Source organism: Engraulis encrasicolus, chromosome 10 (genome assembly GCF_034702125.1).
Source record: "Engraulis encrasicolus isolate BLACKSEA-1 chromosome 10, IST_EnEncr_1.0, whole genome shotgun sequence".
Taxonomy (NCBI): domain Eukaryota; kingdom Metazoa; phylum Chordata; class Actinopteri; order Clupeiformes; family Engraulidae; genus Engraulis; species Engraulis encrasicolus.
In genome coordinates this window covers 1,531,998-1,548,656 of record NC_085866.1, presented here as the reverse complement: position 1 = coordinate 1,548,656, position 16,659 = coordinate 1,531,998, and the positions used below count along the sequence as shown (strand labels likewise).

The 16,659-nt window shown below is 41.1% G+C and overlaps 1 protein-coding gene across 1 annotated transcript; it reads right to left on the bottom strand.

The window, feature by feature from the left end:
* Positions 1-391: 391 nt before the first annotated feature.
* LOC134456393 (GTPase IMAP family member 9-like) lies at positions 392-16,364 on the bottom strand. The gene is made up of 5 exons (XM_063207757.1): positions 16,331-16,364; positions 14,878-15,211; positions 14,382-14,658; positions 1,246-1,538; positions 392-398 (listed from the first exon to the last, which is right to left on the bottom strand). Exons 1-5 carry the CDS (start codon positions 16,362-16,364, stop codon positions 392-394), a joined length of 945 nt encoding a protein of 314 aa, XP_063063827.1.
* Positions 16,365-16,659: the final 295 nt, after the last annotated feature.

Sequence of the window (16,659 nt, the reverse complement as noted above, 5' to 3'; positions counted from 1 at the left end):
AATCTGAGTAACAAAGCAACATAAAAAACAAAATCAATACACCTTCCCATCTCTAGTGGGGCTGAATAAAAAGAGCCACATTTGATAAGAGAGAGGGTGTGTTATGATTATTAGGTTTAGTGGTGTGGGGTTTTTCTCCATTAATGTCAGACAGGCAGTCTTGATCTGGTGAGTTTACTGCAGATTTTATTACTGCCCCAGAGATGGGAACAGGGAACGTCTTAGCGAGAGACATCATTCTCTGATATCTCTAGGTAGGAAGCACGATTCCTAGTGGCATCCCTAGGCCTTTATAGCTCTTGGCCCACCCAGGGCCAGATTCTTTACACATGCTAATTAGCCCGGCCCCACCTCAGAGAAAAGCCCTCACACTCAACACAGAGTACAATGCTTACACACTGGAACGATATATACACATAGTCACATACATATACATCTATATTCCTGCAGTGCATATACATGTACATATAGGACTCTACATAAGAATCATATAAGAATAAACATTTTACGACAGTGGTACCCAGCTTACATGGAAGAGACTCTAGCCGACTGAACACGATCTTCCATTGATCTGGCCTTGATTAAACAAGCTAACATAAAATAAATTCTGCCTATTTTTGTTTTAGCCAACATGTCACTGCCAGACATGTGATTGTGATCATTGCTCCTGTAGCACAACCTGACGGGCCAAGTACACCAACAGCAGCTCCAAATGCAGCTCCAATAGAAACTCCTGCAACTATAGCAGATACAGCAATTTTAGTACTACCACTAGCATCTTCAAAAACAATCATAACAAGAGCAAACAAAACAATAATCACTCCTAAAGAACAAGTAAAACTACCGTAAAGGAAATCTATATAGTCTGCATAACTAACCATTGCGGCATATTCCCTAACAACCATAGACACTCCTGCACCTACACCAGCTCCACCAATTATTCCCAATAGTGCCTCATCACCAACATCAATGTCATCAAACGTTCCAAAAGCACCAGCTCCTGAAGCAATTGCAGCTGCAGCTTTATAAGCAATTACTAAGCCAGTGCCATAATCAGCTCCAATTGCAACTGCAAGACCCACTGCAAAAGCTATGGCAATGGATACAACCACAGCACTCTTGCCTGTTCGAGCAGCAAAGGCTCCAACAGCAGACCCTAAAGCAGCCACTAGAACTCCTCCTCCTGTGCCTCCACTAGCAGTGCCAATAGCACCCCCAACAGTAATTGCACAAGCAAATGGATACAGATACTTCTGTTTCCAGTCTTTGACCTTGATGCAGTATTCTCCTCCATTCTTCTGCGCCATTCTCTTGATCTTCTTCAGCAGCTCTCTGACCTGAGTGGGATCCTCGTCTCTGTTGTTGAAAATGTGGTATCCTACACCATAAGGAAATGGATTTTGACTAATTAATTCCTCAGTGGTGACCCCATCTGGCAGTTCATCTCCACGGGTGAACAGGACGATGGTGTAACGTGATGCCTCTTCCCCAAACAACCACTGAAGATTCTTCAAATGTCGCTCCACAGTATTAAATCTCTTTAGTGAAATCACAACTAGGAATGCATGAGGACCAGTTGCACAGTATTTGGTGCATTTAGACATCTCAGTGACATTGCAAATTATTCCGAATGGAATATCCACCACAGATACTGGTGTACCTTCAAACTCTCCTCTTTCCGCTTGGCAGGTTATTGTTTCAGTGCCTTGAAATTGTCTGGTCTTGAATGCCCTTTTGCCTAAGATGGTGTTTCCTGTTGTACTCTTTCCAGATCCGCTGTCACCAACAAGCGCAATCCTTAATAATTCCTCTGGCTCTGTTGAAATATTTACGAAATGTTTAAAAATTATATTTTTATATGTTTATGTAAGTTATGTTTATATTGTCTGCGACTTCGTGCCTGTGGAGAATCCCACTAGTGAGTATATCCCATACCAACCTCACTCCCATGAGTGTTTTATTGCTTTCATACAATAGTTCCTTTGCCCACAACATTTAAAAGTTAATTCATTCAAAAGAACGTCTGCACATTTATTTGGTTGTTTTTTTCCGCTCCAGAAAATAGTTCCAGGTGGCGTCCTTGGTTGCTAGGCAACACATACATGGGTTTTTTTGTGTTCAAATACATGGCTGCACACACAGACAGGAATCCCACATGGCTATGTTTTCTAGTTCGCTGGCTGGATGTTGTAGCGGTTTCCGTCGTTTCTGTACCCCAACGACTACGACTCCATTCTGGGAGAGCACATCTTAACGTGAGTACATCAGAATCATTTACATGCTTTGTAAATGAAGATATATTGTATCACTCCAATCATACATAAGCGCTATGTTTAAGTGACGGCAGCTTCCAAACAATCAGAGACTGCCTCCAATTTGCTGCAATTAAAATGTAATCCACATGTTGACATGCGGGTCATTTCACGTGAAATCAGACACTTTGGGACCCGACCGACACAGATTTCAATCATACTTGCAATGTCTGTTTAGTAGCAAGGTAGTACCCCAGAACTGCATTTGTGTGATTCTGACACCATTATTTAGGGAGAAACAGACTAGCAAAGGTTTGCATATGAGAGTAGGACACTATGCATTCAGCCTTGATTATATCAGTCAGTGTAAGTCATAAAAGGATGTCTGAGGTGTGCAGTCACGTCCTGGTTTGGGGTAACCGAGGGTATGTTCCAATGTGCCTAAATAGTGGGGTGGCCGCGGATCAGACTATTTTAAACGGGGGAGTTTTTACCGGGAATGTTCGTATTGTCTTTTTCTAATCTTAGACTGGGTTTTGGTTCATGACATTTTTTTGGTTTCGGCTGTTTTTGTATTTTGTTTACTTTTCTTTGGTTTGTTATTTTGGGGTTTTGTTATTGTTATTTAGTTCAGTGTTTCTCAACTGGTGGGTCGCGACCCAAAACTGGGTCGCGGAAGGGTGATGGGTGGCTCGCGGAGCCATGGTGTTTTTTTTTTTTTTTTTTTTTTTTAAACGTAATTCATTGATTCGATTAAAAAATAACTTTTCCTGCAACAATTTACCACCTTTATTTTAATAGGCGATTGAACTCCGTGTCATTTGGCCTCATACAATCAGAATATTTATGCGAGATGTGCGAGAGAAATGGTAGCGTGCAACCAGTCATTCGAGTGTTGAAGACAGTGCGTTGAAAAGAAAGCTCGCATTGTGGGAAACCAGGGTAAACAAAGACAGGCTTGACATTTTCCCCAACGCTCGTCCATAGATACTTCGTGTGGATAATATTGTGGACAAAAATGCACTGAAGTGCTCCACCTCTGCATATCTCAACAAACTACGCGGTTTAGTTAATGACTTCTTCCCGGATAGCGCACAAAGCAAAGAATGGGTAGCACAATCCTTTTGAAACCGGCGAAAACAGTGCTGCGCTGAGGAAGAGAAACAGCTGATCGAACTGCGTGACTGTGTGACCACCAGTCAATGACAGAAGCATTCGGCAAAGTCGCTTTGTGTCGGTTCTGGTGCAATGTCACAGCTGAATATTCCACGTTAGCGAGACGGGCTATTAAAATATTTCAGTACCACCTATCTTTGTTAAAGTGGTTTCTTCACTCCACAACTCAAATCAAAACTGCGTCCAGGTTGGACACTGAACACGATATGAGTTGCTCTGTCTACCATCCTACCGGATTTTGAAACCCTTGTAGGCCTAATAAGTAAAAATAAAAAAAACACCCCCAACTCTCCCATTGAAAGGTGCTCCTCATTTTTCAAGCATTAGGCATACGTGATAATAAACGCAGTGTTCTGTTATCTCTGCTGCGTACATAGGCCTACTGCTGTTCATAACAAACCAAAATGTTACAGTTCCCAGATCTTGAAAGCCTGATAGTCAAGAAATAGCTGTTCCTCAAATTCATGTTGCAATGTTATTACAGCCCACTTTTTAAAATGTAGGATAATGTTTAAATGAATTATATTTTAAAAATGTGTTTTGCATTAATATTAATACTACTACTACTACTACTACTACTAATAATAATAATAACACTAAATAAATAATAGATATAAAATAAATGTATAATAAATAGATATTACTTATAATAAATAAATAAGAAATAATAATAATAATAATGTTATTACACAGGCCTATTATGGTTATATTTTGAGAATTGCATTGAATCGACTTGAATGCTAAACAAATTGGGTCGCGACCGAATGAGAGTGGAAAATGGTGGGTCCCCAGACTGTTCCAGTTGAGAACCACTGATTTAGTTGATTGATTTATTTTGTGAATGGGCTTTCCTGTGGGAGGGGCAGTTACTCTGTAAATGGCCCAGAGACTCAGTGTTAGGTACAGTGGGGGCCCTACGCCATCTGGGCTGAGCAATGCCTAACTCTAGAATAGGGACCCTTATTTCACATCTGTTTTCACACTGTTCAGGGTTTGTTCACACAGTGTACCAGGAGCTTATACACATTGTATTCAGGTCATTACTGCTTACTCATAAATATAACTCTAGGTCTACTAAGTCCTTACTAAGGTTGTTGGTAATAAATCCCTAATTGTGCATTAACAAGATATTTGCGAATACATGTCTAACAACTGTCTGATTTTGCTTAGTACACGCCTTACAAGTTAGGCTACTTACACAGGCATTACTATTGTATGTATTAGTGCTAATAGATGTATCCCTAAAATAAAGTGTTACCTGACTTTCATATTGAGTCACGGGAGACAGAAAAGACAAAAGTGATTTGGGCGACTAGAACAATAGTTTGTAGTTTGTAGTTCAGCCAATATTATTCAAATTAGCTATGATGTGGTTCAGCTACAGCCGCCACAGCCTATGGGAATGTTGGAATGCTTGTATTCTAGTTTTAAAGGGACACTGTGCAGGAAATGGTCAAAAAAGGTACTGCAACTATGCTGCTCATTGAAACTGGGCTGCCTATTGCCAAATTTGAGTTTTACATGAAAGTTTACGAAGTAATAAACAAATATGTTCTAGTATGGTCCAAGTACAGTAATTTTTGCAGCTAAAAATGGCAATTTTTGGACATTCAAAACGGTGGACCATGGAGAAGATCCCTGTGATGGAGTGACCATCACTAGGGTTGTGGGTGAGTTCTGACTAACATGCCAACGAGCCTGGCTCTTTGGTGTAGTGGTCAGAGCCCCAGTTTCCTACCCCTGAAGGTCTGGGTTAGAGTCCTGGTGGGGCAACTCTTCTCCCCTTCGCTACCGTGAGGCCATCGGAAGCGTACCCATTGTGTGTGAGCCGTAATTCCATGTGAGGGACCCCCAGGATTGGTGACCCCGGTGTGAGGGACCCCAGTGATGGGTGAAGCATTGATGATGGGAGAAGCATGATGGGCAGTTGCGTGAGGGACACCATGAGTGTGGGAAGGGGAAGGCAGTGTGATGGAGTGACCATCACTAGAGTTGTGGGTGTGTTCTGACTGTCACATCAATGAGCCTGGCTCTTTGGTGTAGCGTTCAGAGCCCCAGTTTACTACCCCTGAAGGTCTGGGTTTGAGTCCCAGCTGGGCAACTCTACTCCCCTTCGCTACAAATGGACAGTGTGATGGAGTGACCATCACTAGGGTTGTGGGTGTGTTCTGTCATGCCAACAAGAATGGCTCTTTGGTGTAGCGCAGTGTTCCTCAACCTTTTTTTAGGCGATGCACCCTTTCAATTCATGAAAAAATTCAAGGCGCCCCAAACCAACAAGCCGTAACATGGCATCGCATCCGATAACCACAAAAGCTTAGAAAAGTAACACATTTGGAGACGTCACACGACATACGTTCAAAGTTGCAGATTTGCTGGGAGGAACTCCCAGGATTGATGACCCCGGTGTGATGTACCCCAGTGATGGGTGAAGCATTGATGACGGTGCACACTGGATGGGAGAAGCATGATGGGCAGTTGCGTGAGGGAGACCGAGTGTGTGAAGCGAAGGGAAAGTCAGTATGATGGAGTGACCATCACTAGGGTTGTGTTTGTGTTCTGATTAATATGCCAACTAGCCTGGCTCTTTGGTGTAGCTGTGGTCAGAGCCCCAGTTTACTACCCCAGATGGTCTGGGTTTGTGTCCCGGCTGGGCAACTCTACTCCCCTTCGCTACAATCCCCCTTTTCATGTATGAAAAGTTAAATTTTTCCAGGCATAACGAATACTTACAATTTGATGCTGGGTGTAAGTATTCATGACAAAGGTAACATTAGTGAATGGGCAGCATGGATTCTGACACAGTGTCCCTTTTAGGAACATATACATTACTCAAATCCTGTCTATCGCTTGTATCGCATTTGCTGCATAGCAGCGATTCTCTGTCGCTTGAATCTTGTTGTGGCCGGTCTATTCGCTCAGTTAGGACACGGTGCGCAGGGGCAGTGGGTGCGAACTCATGATGAATAAAAAAAAAAATGTGACTCCGGAAATTCTGCAAAATCGGTCGGAAGAGGATGTCCAGTTGTCAGTGTTAAGTTTGTGTCCGAAAAAAACTGCAGCTGTTGGTCAGCATTAATTGTGGGGGATAATTAAGGACAGCTGACAAACATTCACAATCACTACATGACGTTTTTAATTCCGAATGAATAATTCAGAATTAAATAGTTCCGTCGAGTTTACTTTGATCTTTCATTTAATTCCGAATTAAGAGGTGTTTACATGACGTTTTCAAAGCGGAATTAAGCTTTATTCAGAATTAAAGAGCGATGTGAAAGTTATTTTCATTATGAAATTTACATTTAATATTGCGTAGGGATTACTTTTATAAGGTCTGTGGAAAAATGACGAAGAATCATCATCCCCATCCTCAGAAAAATAGATTAAAAGATCCCGTTTTTTTAACTTTCACGCTGTTGTTAGGTTCTGTGACATAGCACGAGGTATCCAATGAGATGGTGAAACACCGCAACTATATTTAAAAAATGTTTTTATTTCATGACCTAGGCACACACCTCCTTGTATGTGAAGATGTATGAAACCAGTAGCAGAGAAATTAGCCTAGCTAAAGCAGCGATACATGTGGTTCCCCTCTCTAAGGCAAAGGCGTGTTTCTATAGTAGATACTTCCTAGTGCCTAAAAAGGATTGAAGGACGCCTATTTTAAAATCCACGTCTACCCTCCGCATATGAAATATCTATGCATCACATTTGATTTTTTACGTGTTCATGGTGCTCCCCTAGCCTTGAGCCCCGCGTGTTCACACGCTGCCTGGAGGCCGCTCTCCTCCCGCTACGCGAGCAGGGTGTGCGTGTCATGGCCTATCTGGATGACCTTATGACCTGTGCTGACTCTGAGCCCCAGGCCAGAGCACACACAGATCTTTTGGTGACCCACCTGCAAGGTTTAGGGTTTACCAATAACTGCCAGAAGAGCTCTCTCCTGCCAGTCAATGCACTGCATTTATGCCCAGTCCGTCACAGATGTCGTGCTGTCACGGTGTCGGATAGCTGTCTCGCCTCCCTGAAGCCATGGAGGGAGCAGGATATCTTTAGCACCCGATGGCAAGGCTCTCCGTACGGATGCATCCCTCACTGGTTGGGGAGTGTTACTGGACGGCCGGAGACTCCATCCCGAGACGGTGAGCTTGATATGGGACCGCTTTGGCAAGGCCGACATGGACCTGTTTGTATTTGCAGAAAGCACCCACTGCAGGTTGTTTTTCTCTAAAACTGTGTCCTGATGCCCTGGTACATTCATGGCCCAGCAGAAGGCTGTACGCCTATACCACAGTGGCCCTGATTATGGTGGTTCTACACAAAGTGTGTGTAGAACTTCGGTCTCTGCTGCTAGTCACCATCCGATGGGTGGGGCGTCTCTGGCTAGCGGAGATTGGTAGGCTGCTTACGGGTGAGCCTTGGGACATTCCTCTGAGGAGGCACCTGCTCTTTCGGGATCGTAGTGAACTCTTTCATGGCACTGAAGGACAATTTCATGTTGGACGCCTTTGACCCAGGTGCACCGCACTGTCTACTGTGACCTGTGCTGTGTGCATGTTTTTGAGTAACTTTCTATGTGTGTGTGAACAGGCACAGGAAACCTAGAGCTAGTTTGGTGTGTCAATCTTACATTTCCAGCACAATTAACCAAATAGGTCAATGTCTGCACCTTGACTTTGAGCTGTGTATTGCTTGGTCTGTTTACTCACAAAAAGTAGTGATACAAAAAAAATTACATTGAAAATGGACTAGGTCTGAAACGTCTGCTGCTCCAGTTTTAGCATCTGACTTCTTTTGTTACTTTTCGACTACAATATGCAGTTTTTGACACAAGCCCTTGTGTGTGCCTCCTTTTTTTGCTTTTTGAGTATCAGGAGAAGTGAACAACATTGGAAGCTGCTGTAGTCTGCTCTATTGCTAATTAGTGGTGTTTGTAAATCTGGGTAGCACTTGTCCCCCTTATTTATTAATTTTACTATTAGTACAACTCTGTATTAGCTCATCTTCATGCTATTTTATTTTAGCTCTTCAATAAATATTGACATTTGTTTTGACTGAAACCTCATGTCTGTATTCACTGTATTCACATGTATGTATGTATGTATGTATGTATGTATGTATGTATGTATGTATGTATGTATGTATGTATGTATGTATGTATGTATGTATGTATGTATGTATGTATGTATGTATGTATGTATGTATGTATGTACAGTATGTATGTATGTACAGTATGTATGTCAAAGATGTTTTTGGGAGGCCTCAAATGTCAGGTGGCACAAAGGCATCTAATGCCCATTAATGAATTGGTAATTGCATTGGCTGTCTTTGCGTCGCCTTGACGTGCGCTACTGCTCAAATGTCACTGACAGATGTATTTTTCTCAATATGCTCGGAACATATGAATATTCAATATCCTCAGAGCAGAAACACTGTATAAAAACACAGAATGCAGATGAGTTTAATGTTGACTACTTACTTCCATCTTTGCTCGCCATGTTTGTCTCTGCAGATAGTTGTTGGAAACAAAAACATTGACATTTGAAGTTAATCAAGATTGAAACTGAAACCAATGAAATGTGTTGGTTTTGGTTTGTTTGGTTTGGTTTATTTATGGATATAGGAAGACAAAAGGTATCCAAGGGATAACATGTAAAAGCATAAACACTTATTTCCAACATGGTCCCTGATGGAAGAGGACAAGACATAACAAAAACATACAGATATCACATACACTGTAACAGATATCACAAATATTCAGTTATCTTCTTCTGTCCTCGTAAGGATGAAAACTGTGTGTGTGTGTGTGTGTGTGTGTGTGTGTGTGTGTGTGTGTGTGTGTGTGTGTGTGTGTGTGTGTGTGTGTGTGTGTGTGTGTGTGTGTGTGTGTGTGTGTGTGTGTGTGTGTGTGTGTGTGTGTGTGTGTGTGTGTGTGTGTGTGTGCGTGTGTGTGTGTGTGTGTGTGTGTGTGTGTTTGTGCGTGCGTGCACGTGTTTCAGTTGATGTTTTTTCTTCTGTGAAGATTTTTCTGTTAAGATAAGCAAAAAATAGTGAGCTCTGGTTTCTTGTTCACTTAAATGGGCACACCCAAGCTATTTCCTATATTTTAAACATAGGTAACACTTTATTTTAGCATTACATCTAATACATACAATGTTAATGCCTGTATACTGTATAAGTAACTTNGGTAACACTTTCTATGAAGCCCATATCTATAGCGCATTATGAGTGCATTTATATCAAATTATAATGTGCATTATAATTACTTTCAATGCGTTACGACTACACCCATGATGTTTCATGATGCTTTATGTTAACAGTAATGAATAACCATGAATCTAGCTTATAATGCTTCATAAATCCAAGGGTGTTATGAGTGCTCATGGCTGGTTGTAAACTACACAGGCTGCCTGATGGGGCTTACAGTGCATTATGATGCATTATAGATGTGCATTATACCGTGCATTATAGATGCATCCATATGAAGTTCACTTTACTTAGAGCACACATTGACGACTTATGATCTCACGTAGAACATTATAGTATCTTATGAGGCCTTATGACAGTTTATCATCCAGGTCTGTGCATAGAGGGGTATAAGAACTCATGATGTACTATAAGCCCCATCAGGCAGCCTGTAGTTTATAGCCAGTCATGAACATTCATAACACCCTTGATTAATAAAGCATTATAAGCTAGATTCATGGTTATTCCTAACTGTTAATATAAAGCATCATGAAACATCATGAATGTAGTTATAATGCATTGTAAGTAATTATAATGCACATTATAATTTGTTATAAATGTGCTATAGATATGGGCTTTAAGTGCTACTGTAACTTTTAAGGCATTTGTTACACTCCCTCACTGAGGTTATATTGATAATAAATCCCTAATTGTGAACAAGACTTTTGGGAATACATGCCTAACAAATGTTTGATTTTTCTTAGTACATGCCTTACAAATTACATACAGTACAGGCATTGACATTGTATGTACAGTATTAGTGGTAATAGATGTAACGCTAAAATTCATACATTTGTAAAAGTGTTACCTAAAGACACTTACTTAGTCAAGCACAGACTTGGTTCCTTTTTAATCCTTCAGACACTTAGAAGTTGTTCAGTCTCGCTTCTGCTACTGATTATGATGATGATGATGAATGAGGAGAGGAGATGAGGATATTGATGATGGTGATATCGTGGAGGTAAAATGTGTACTGTTTTCACTTCATATCAGCGTGTTATAATCCTCCTCCCCAACATTGTGGTTTGTATGGTGTTTTTCTTTCCTTTTTCTTTCTTTTTGTCTACAGAGGCAGATGTGATCTAGTGCGACCACAACCAACGCTGGTCTGAGACTCAGGAAACCGCAACCGTTTAAGGAAACTCACTCTGTCTCACAGAGTATGTATGCATGCAAGTTAAAATGATCTTTCCATTGTGCAAGTTCACATGCATGCAGGTTTCTCACTCTGTGTGTGTGTGTGTGTATGTGTGTGTGTGTGTGTGTGTGTGTGTGTGTGTGTGTGTGTGTGTGTGTGTGTGTGTGTGTGTGTGTGTGTGTGTGTGTGTGTGTGTGTGTGTGTGTGTGTGGTGTGTGTGTGTGTGTGTGTGTGTGTGTGTGTGTGTGTGTGTGCGTGCATTGTTGTGTGTTTGTGCATTGTAGTGTGTGTGTGTGTGGGGGGGGGGGGGGTGCACGTGTGCATTTGGAGTGGTGCTATGTCTCTGTGAGGTTTTGTTTGTACGTGACATATCTCATGTTTTGTGTACATGTACAGTACATGAGCCCAGACACACACATGCTGTACATATCACACTGTGTGTGTGTGGGTGTAACCATGCGTGTGGGTGTCCCCTCTCTTAAGTAACCTGTTGTGTCTCACTTCACCAGTGTTTAAAATGTTTTTGTTTAAAATGCTGATCAAATCTGACAGGGGCACAGAAGAAGCTTGAAGATATACATATTTTAATAGAACAAAACAGCTTCATACTATCTTTTCTATCTTGTGGTGTCAGTCAGACTGACACTGAATATCAACAACACCAAAGAAATGGTAGATGTTTATTTTCATTATTGGCAGCAGGCAGGTCTTGACACTTTGTTTGCTCACTGGTTTTCCTGAGTCACTAGTCAGTCAGTCAGTGTTTCTACTAGCCGTTTTGTTGTTAGCATTCTTTCTTTACTATGATGCATCTATGCTCTGAGGATGAAATGCCAATGGAAGATCAATGCTATGAACATAGCAAACATATTTTAGACAAATAGAATTGGAGCATGATCTTTCTTGAGCTTAAATATAATTTAACTGATATAAAGGGGCCAAATAGCAGGGCTCCAATAAAAAAAGATTCCAAGTCAAGTGACATGTCAGTACTTGTCAATAAATGAAAATTACGAAAGACAATAACATGAATGTTTAACATATATGACATGCAGGTGAAGATAAAATAGTATGTTATTAGAATATAAAGGCCAGTCTTCTAAAATACAATAAATCCAGAGGGTCAAATAAAAAGGGCGATATTTGGCAAGACCAGTGTCCTGTGCCTCTACTACAGTCTTAGCAAATAGTAAAGCAGTGGGACAGTATTACAAATATATAAGTTCATGACTGGCACCGGCTAGCTACTAACTAACATAAGGAGAACGGTGACACTCAAATGAGTACAAGTTTGTTGACAGTAGTGGCAAAATACTATGATTATATTGTGATCATGATTGTTCAATAAACTGCAGCTGCTAGCATAAAAGTGTCACTAGATATTCATGTTTAACCACTGTGTCGCTGATCCAGATCCATATGCTGATGTCAGGATTGCTGCTGTAGCCACAGCTGGTGCCCCAAGTATGGCAACAGCAGCTCTGACAACGTCCTTGGTAATAGTTCAAACAACAGCTCCCCCAGCAGCAACAGCAGTAGTATCAGCAGGGACTACCGAGACAGCAGCAGTGGTAGCAGCTCCAGTATTGAAGCCTCAGAAGCTCTTCTTGCAAGTGCAGTAGCTTCTTGGGCAGTCATAGGTAAGCGGTTAGGGCGTCAGACTTGTAGCCCAAAGGTTGATGGTTCGACACCTGACCTACCAGGTTGGTGGGGGGAGTAATTAACCAGTGTTCTCCCCCATCCTCCTCCATGACGTACCCAGATTTTCATTCACCTGGATCCGTCCCCCTCACCTTTTTGGAGAAAATATCTGATTTCTGCCTTTGCATTTTGCAATGTGTGAAATAGCGCCTCCCTGGACCATTCACTTTCATATGTGGCAAAAAACGGTATTACACCATATATATAAATCTATTTTTTGATTGGCTAACAGCCACTGAAGTCCCAGATTTGAAGCGCCATAAGCAGAGCTGGCTTGATTAAGGAAGTGGAGCTAAGAGCAGACGTCATATTTACATTACATTTTTGGCTCAGACCAGTTGCTTGCTTTTATAATTAAAGTTAATCTCGAGGATAGTCCCTTTCTTGCTAGCTATGATGTGGATTACAAAAACTGTGGAACGTGAATGATGGTGGTGGAAACGCATCATTAAAAGTTGGGATAAATACTGCGGTCAAGACAACTTTTTAAGGAAGGTCAATATGGGTTTATGTCCGCTGTGACGCTGTGAAGCTGTTTGTAGGCTATTTGCTGAAGTTAACTGATGTTAGGGGGCCTATGTTCAGAAGGGCTTTTTCTTTGTCGTAGGACTGTTTTCGAGTGAAAAGACAACTCGGACAAAGAGCCAAGTGTCAGGCTAAAATCAAATGCAAGGACAATCGTCAGGGGGTCCAAAGGGTGAAATGACCCTCTTGTGGGTTTTTTAGATAAAAAGGTCAATTGACCCCTCCGTGATAGTTCTAGTGTTAAGAGCGCCGCTTTTATCAAAAATGTCTATTCTGAGGGGAAAAGTGTGCCCTGGCTCAAAAAAGGTTGGGAAACACTGTCTTAAGGCATATGCTTAGAATATGGATTTTCAATGCGGTTTACATCAAATAGGCAATTACAACTGGTCAGGAATAATGTTCATGAAGTTAACAAATGCATTGTAAGGCTCAATGTAAATACACAAAATGGTCTCAAAACAACAAACTCATGGGTTTTGCTATACAATTAGTTATTTGAGGCAATGACAAAGGCAAATAACAGCATCCCAACAGATTGAAAGAGTAAGCACAATTCACATAAACGTGTGAAGTACTGTATTTTAAAATAAATAAATAAACAAAACAAAAACAAAAGCAGCAACCTTTGTTACCTACTTCATACATGGCAAAAATGCTGTAGCACATTACTTGCAATGCTACGCTAAAACAGTGGCCAATCCACTGGAAAGGATAGTACTGTCAGTAAACACTGTAAATGCTCACACAATAATTCAGGTGGAAGGCATGGAAGAGAATTTCCAACACTTGTGAAACAGGACAAAGAAATTACTCATTTGCAGGCCAATTTCTCATTATCTTAAACAGGGCACCCACCACTATGCACACCGCTGCTGTTGCTAATGCAATGACGCTACCAGGTAAGACATTGTTGTCTCTCTGAATAGTATTATTGCCTCTGTCTTGTATATTCTATACTCTATATTGTATATTGTATGTATACAACTGGACACCTTAATTTCCTTCAGGATTAATAAATTACGCTCTACTCTACTCTCTCTATTTCCAATGTAACTGCTTAAATAACAATGATTCAGGTATTCAATGTGAGCACTTCAGGCTATTTGCACAGAAGATAACCAAATTCCAATATGTGTTTCAACAGGACAAAGTAATTAAACATTGATAGGTCAGTTTATCATTCGTAACCCTACCATGACACCTACTACTATGCACACCCCTGCTGTTGCTACTAATCCAATAGCGCTACCAGGTATGCCACTGTTGTCTCTCTGAATAGTATTGATGCTTCTCTCTGCCCATATCCGAGCCTCCTCATGGGACATATGTGGATTCATTCTCACTAGTCTGTCTATTTCTGCTTTTAAGGCTCTATCTGCCTTTGTGAATTTCTCATTGGTAAAATGAGTTCCTCCGTTCTTCTGCACCAACTTGTTGACCTTCTCCAAAAGCTCTTTAACCTCAGATGGGTCTTTGTCTCTGTTGTTGAACACATGGTGTCCTCCACCACACTGGCTGATTGCGTGGAGATCTTGACTTTGACAAATGAAGTCCTCTATGGCGCCTCCATCTTCCTTCAGGTTATCTCCACAGGTGAACAGAGCGATGGCGTAGTGCAGTGTTTCCCAACCTTTTTCGTCTCACATACCCCCTAACCTAAGCCTTTTTGTTGTGCCGCCAGTACCCCCTAACTTGTGTTTACATTACTTTTTCTATCCCAGTGTGACTATGCTCCATGCATTTGTTAAAATTAAAATTTTCCAAGTACCCCCTTCAGTGTGCTCGCGTACCCCTAGTGGTACACGTACCCCTGGTTGGGAAACACTGGCGTAGTGCGATGCTCCTTTTCCAAACATCTTCTGAATAATGCTCAAATGTTTTTCAGCTTCTGTGACTCTGTTCAGTTGAATCACAACTAGGATTGCATGTGGTCCAGGTACACACAGACTGATGCACTTTAACACTTCTGTCTTCTTGGTGTATAAGTGTCCAGGTGTATCAACTACAACCACTGTTGTGCCATCGCATTCTCCTCTTTCCTTTCTACAGGTTAATGTTACCGGGGTGGTGGATGGCTTTGATTCAAAAGCTCTCCTTCCCAAGATTTTATTTCTTGTTGCGCTCTTCCCAGATCCACTTTGACCAATGACCACGATCCTTATTTCCTCTGGCTCTGTTTGGATATTATAATTCAATAACATAATTCTGACATTAAAGGGGTATGCCACTATTTTGGGGCTTAATACAGTTGAAATCGTTGGCTGGGGTTAATAAAGGTGGTAAAGTGTCTTATTTTTCATGTTAAGCGTTGTCTTGCTTTAATACAAGTTAAAAGAGGGAATATGTCGCTAAGCTAGTGAAAGTCAATGTATCCGTGTAGCATTGTAGCATGCTACACGGATCCATTGACTTTCACTAGCTTAGCGACATATTCCCTCTTTTAACTTGTCTTAAAGCAAGACAATGCTTAACATGAAAAATAAGACACTTCACCACCTTTATAAACCCCAGCCAACGATTTTAACTGTACTAAGCCCCAAAATAGTGGCATACCCCTTTAAGAATATTTTTCTATTTATCTAAATGCATCTCTGTCTGTAAAGACAGAAAAGATTAACAGATAATAGACCTACCAACAAAGACCAAATAACAAATTGTTGCTAATCCTGCCAGACCTGTTTTCAGGGTGTATTGCAACAGTGAGAGACATAAGGCCAATATCTCTGGTATGTGTGACAGCTTAATCTGTTTCAGGATCTGAATAATCTAAATACATTTTGCAACATCTAGTCTATACCCAATATCAAACTGTGACCTCATGGCTTCGTATGGTAGGAATTACTAAAATGGGGACCCACAGACAGTAAGGGAGCTCAGTGAATACCATCATCTTGTGTTGTATAGTTGTAAGTGCTGTGCAACTACTATTTTTTTACATTAAATGTTCTTATCTAGCAATTGTGACTAGCCATTCAGGATATGTTAACATATTTCACACGCAGCATTTGTAAACCAAAAAAAATCGTCAACCAAGTGGGGAAACACCCTCAGAATCCCAGAAAATTATCCAGCCAGTCTTGAAAATGTTATCACAATATGTTCAAAACCCTGAACAATAAACAGTTTTATATTCCTTATCAACACCATAGTTAATTTACAAATATACATACATACGAATTCCTGAAGTCATCTTTGTCTCAGTTGATATGTGTGCTGCCACTGCTGAGGTCCTGTTGTTGAATGACAGTTTCATTTTCATATTTGCTTTGTTATAATGTAGTAGAGTCCTCACCACACCTGGTCTCATCAAGGGCGTAGAATGGCATGCACATTCTCTCAAGTTTCTCTTTGTGTTAGTGTTGCTTTCGTACATAGTGACCGCCCTCCAGACAGTAATGGTGACTGTCTGGTTGTCTTGCTGAAGAGGAGAGAGCTCTAATAGGCTACCACAGACATGATGTGAAATGAAACTAAGACTCACCAACAGGACAACACAGAAATGCACTTCAGTAATTTGGCATGCCCCTCCACTCTCCCTTGAAGTAAGGCCGCTTTCACACCAAAGCGGTGAGCCGCCGATTTTTACCCGTGGTGGCAAAAATACATGGAAACATATCTGTC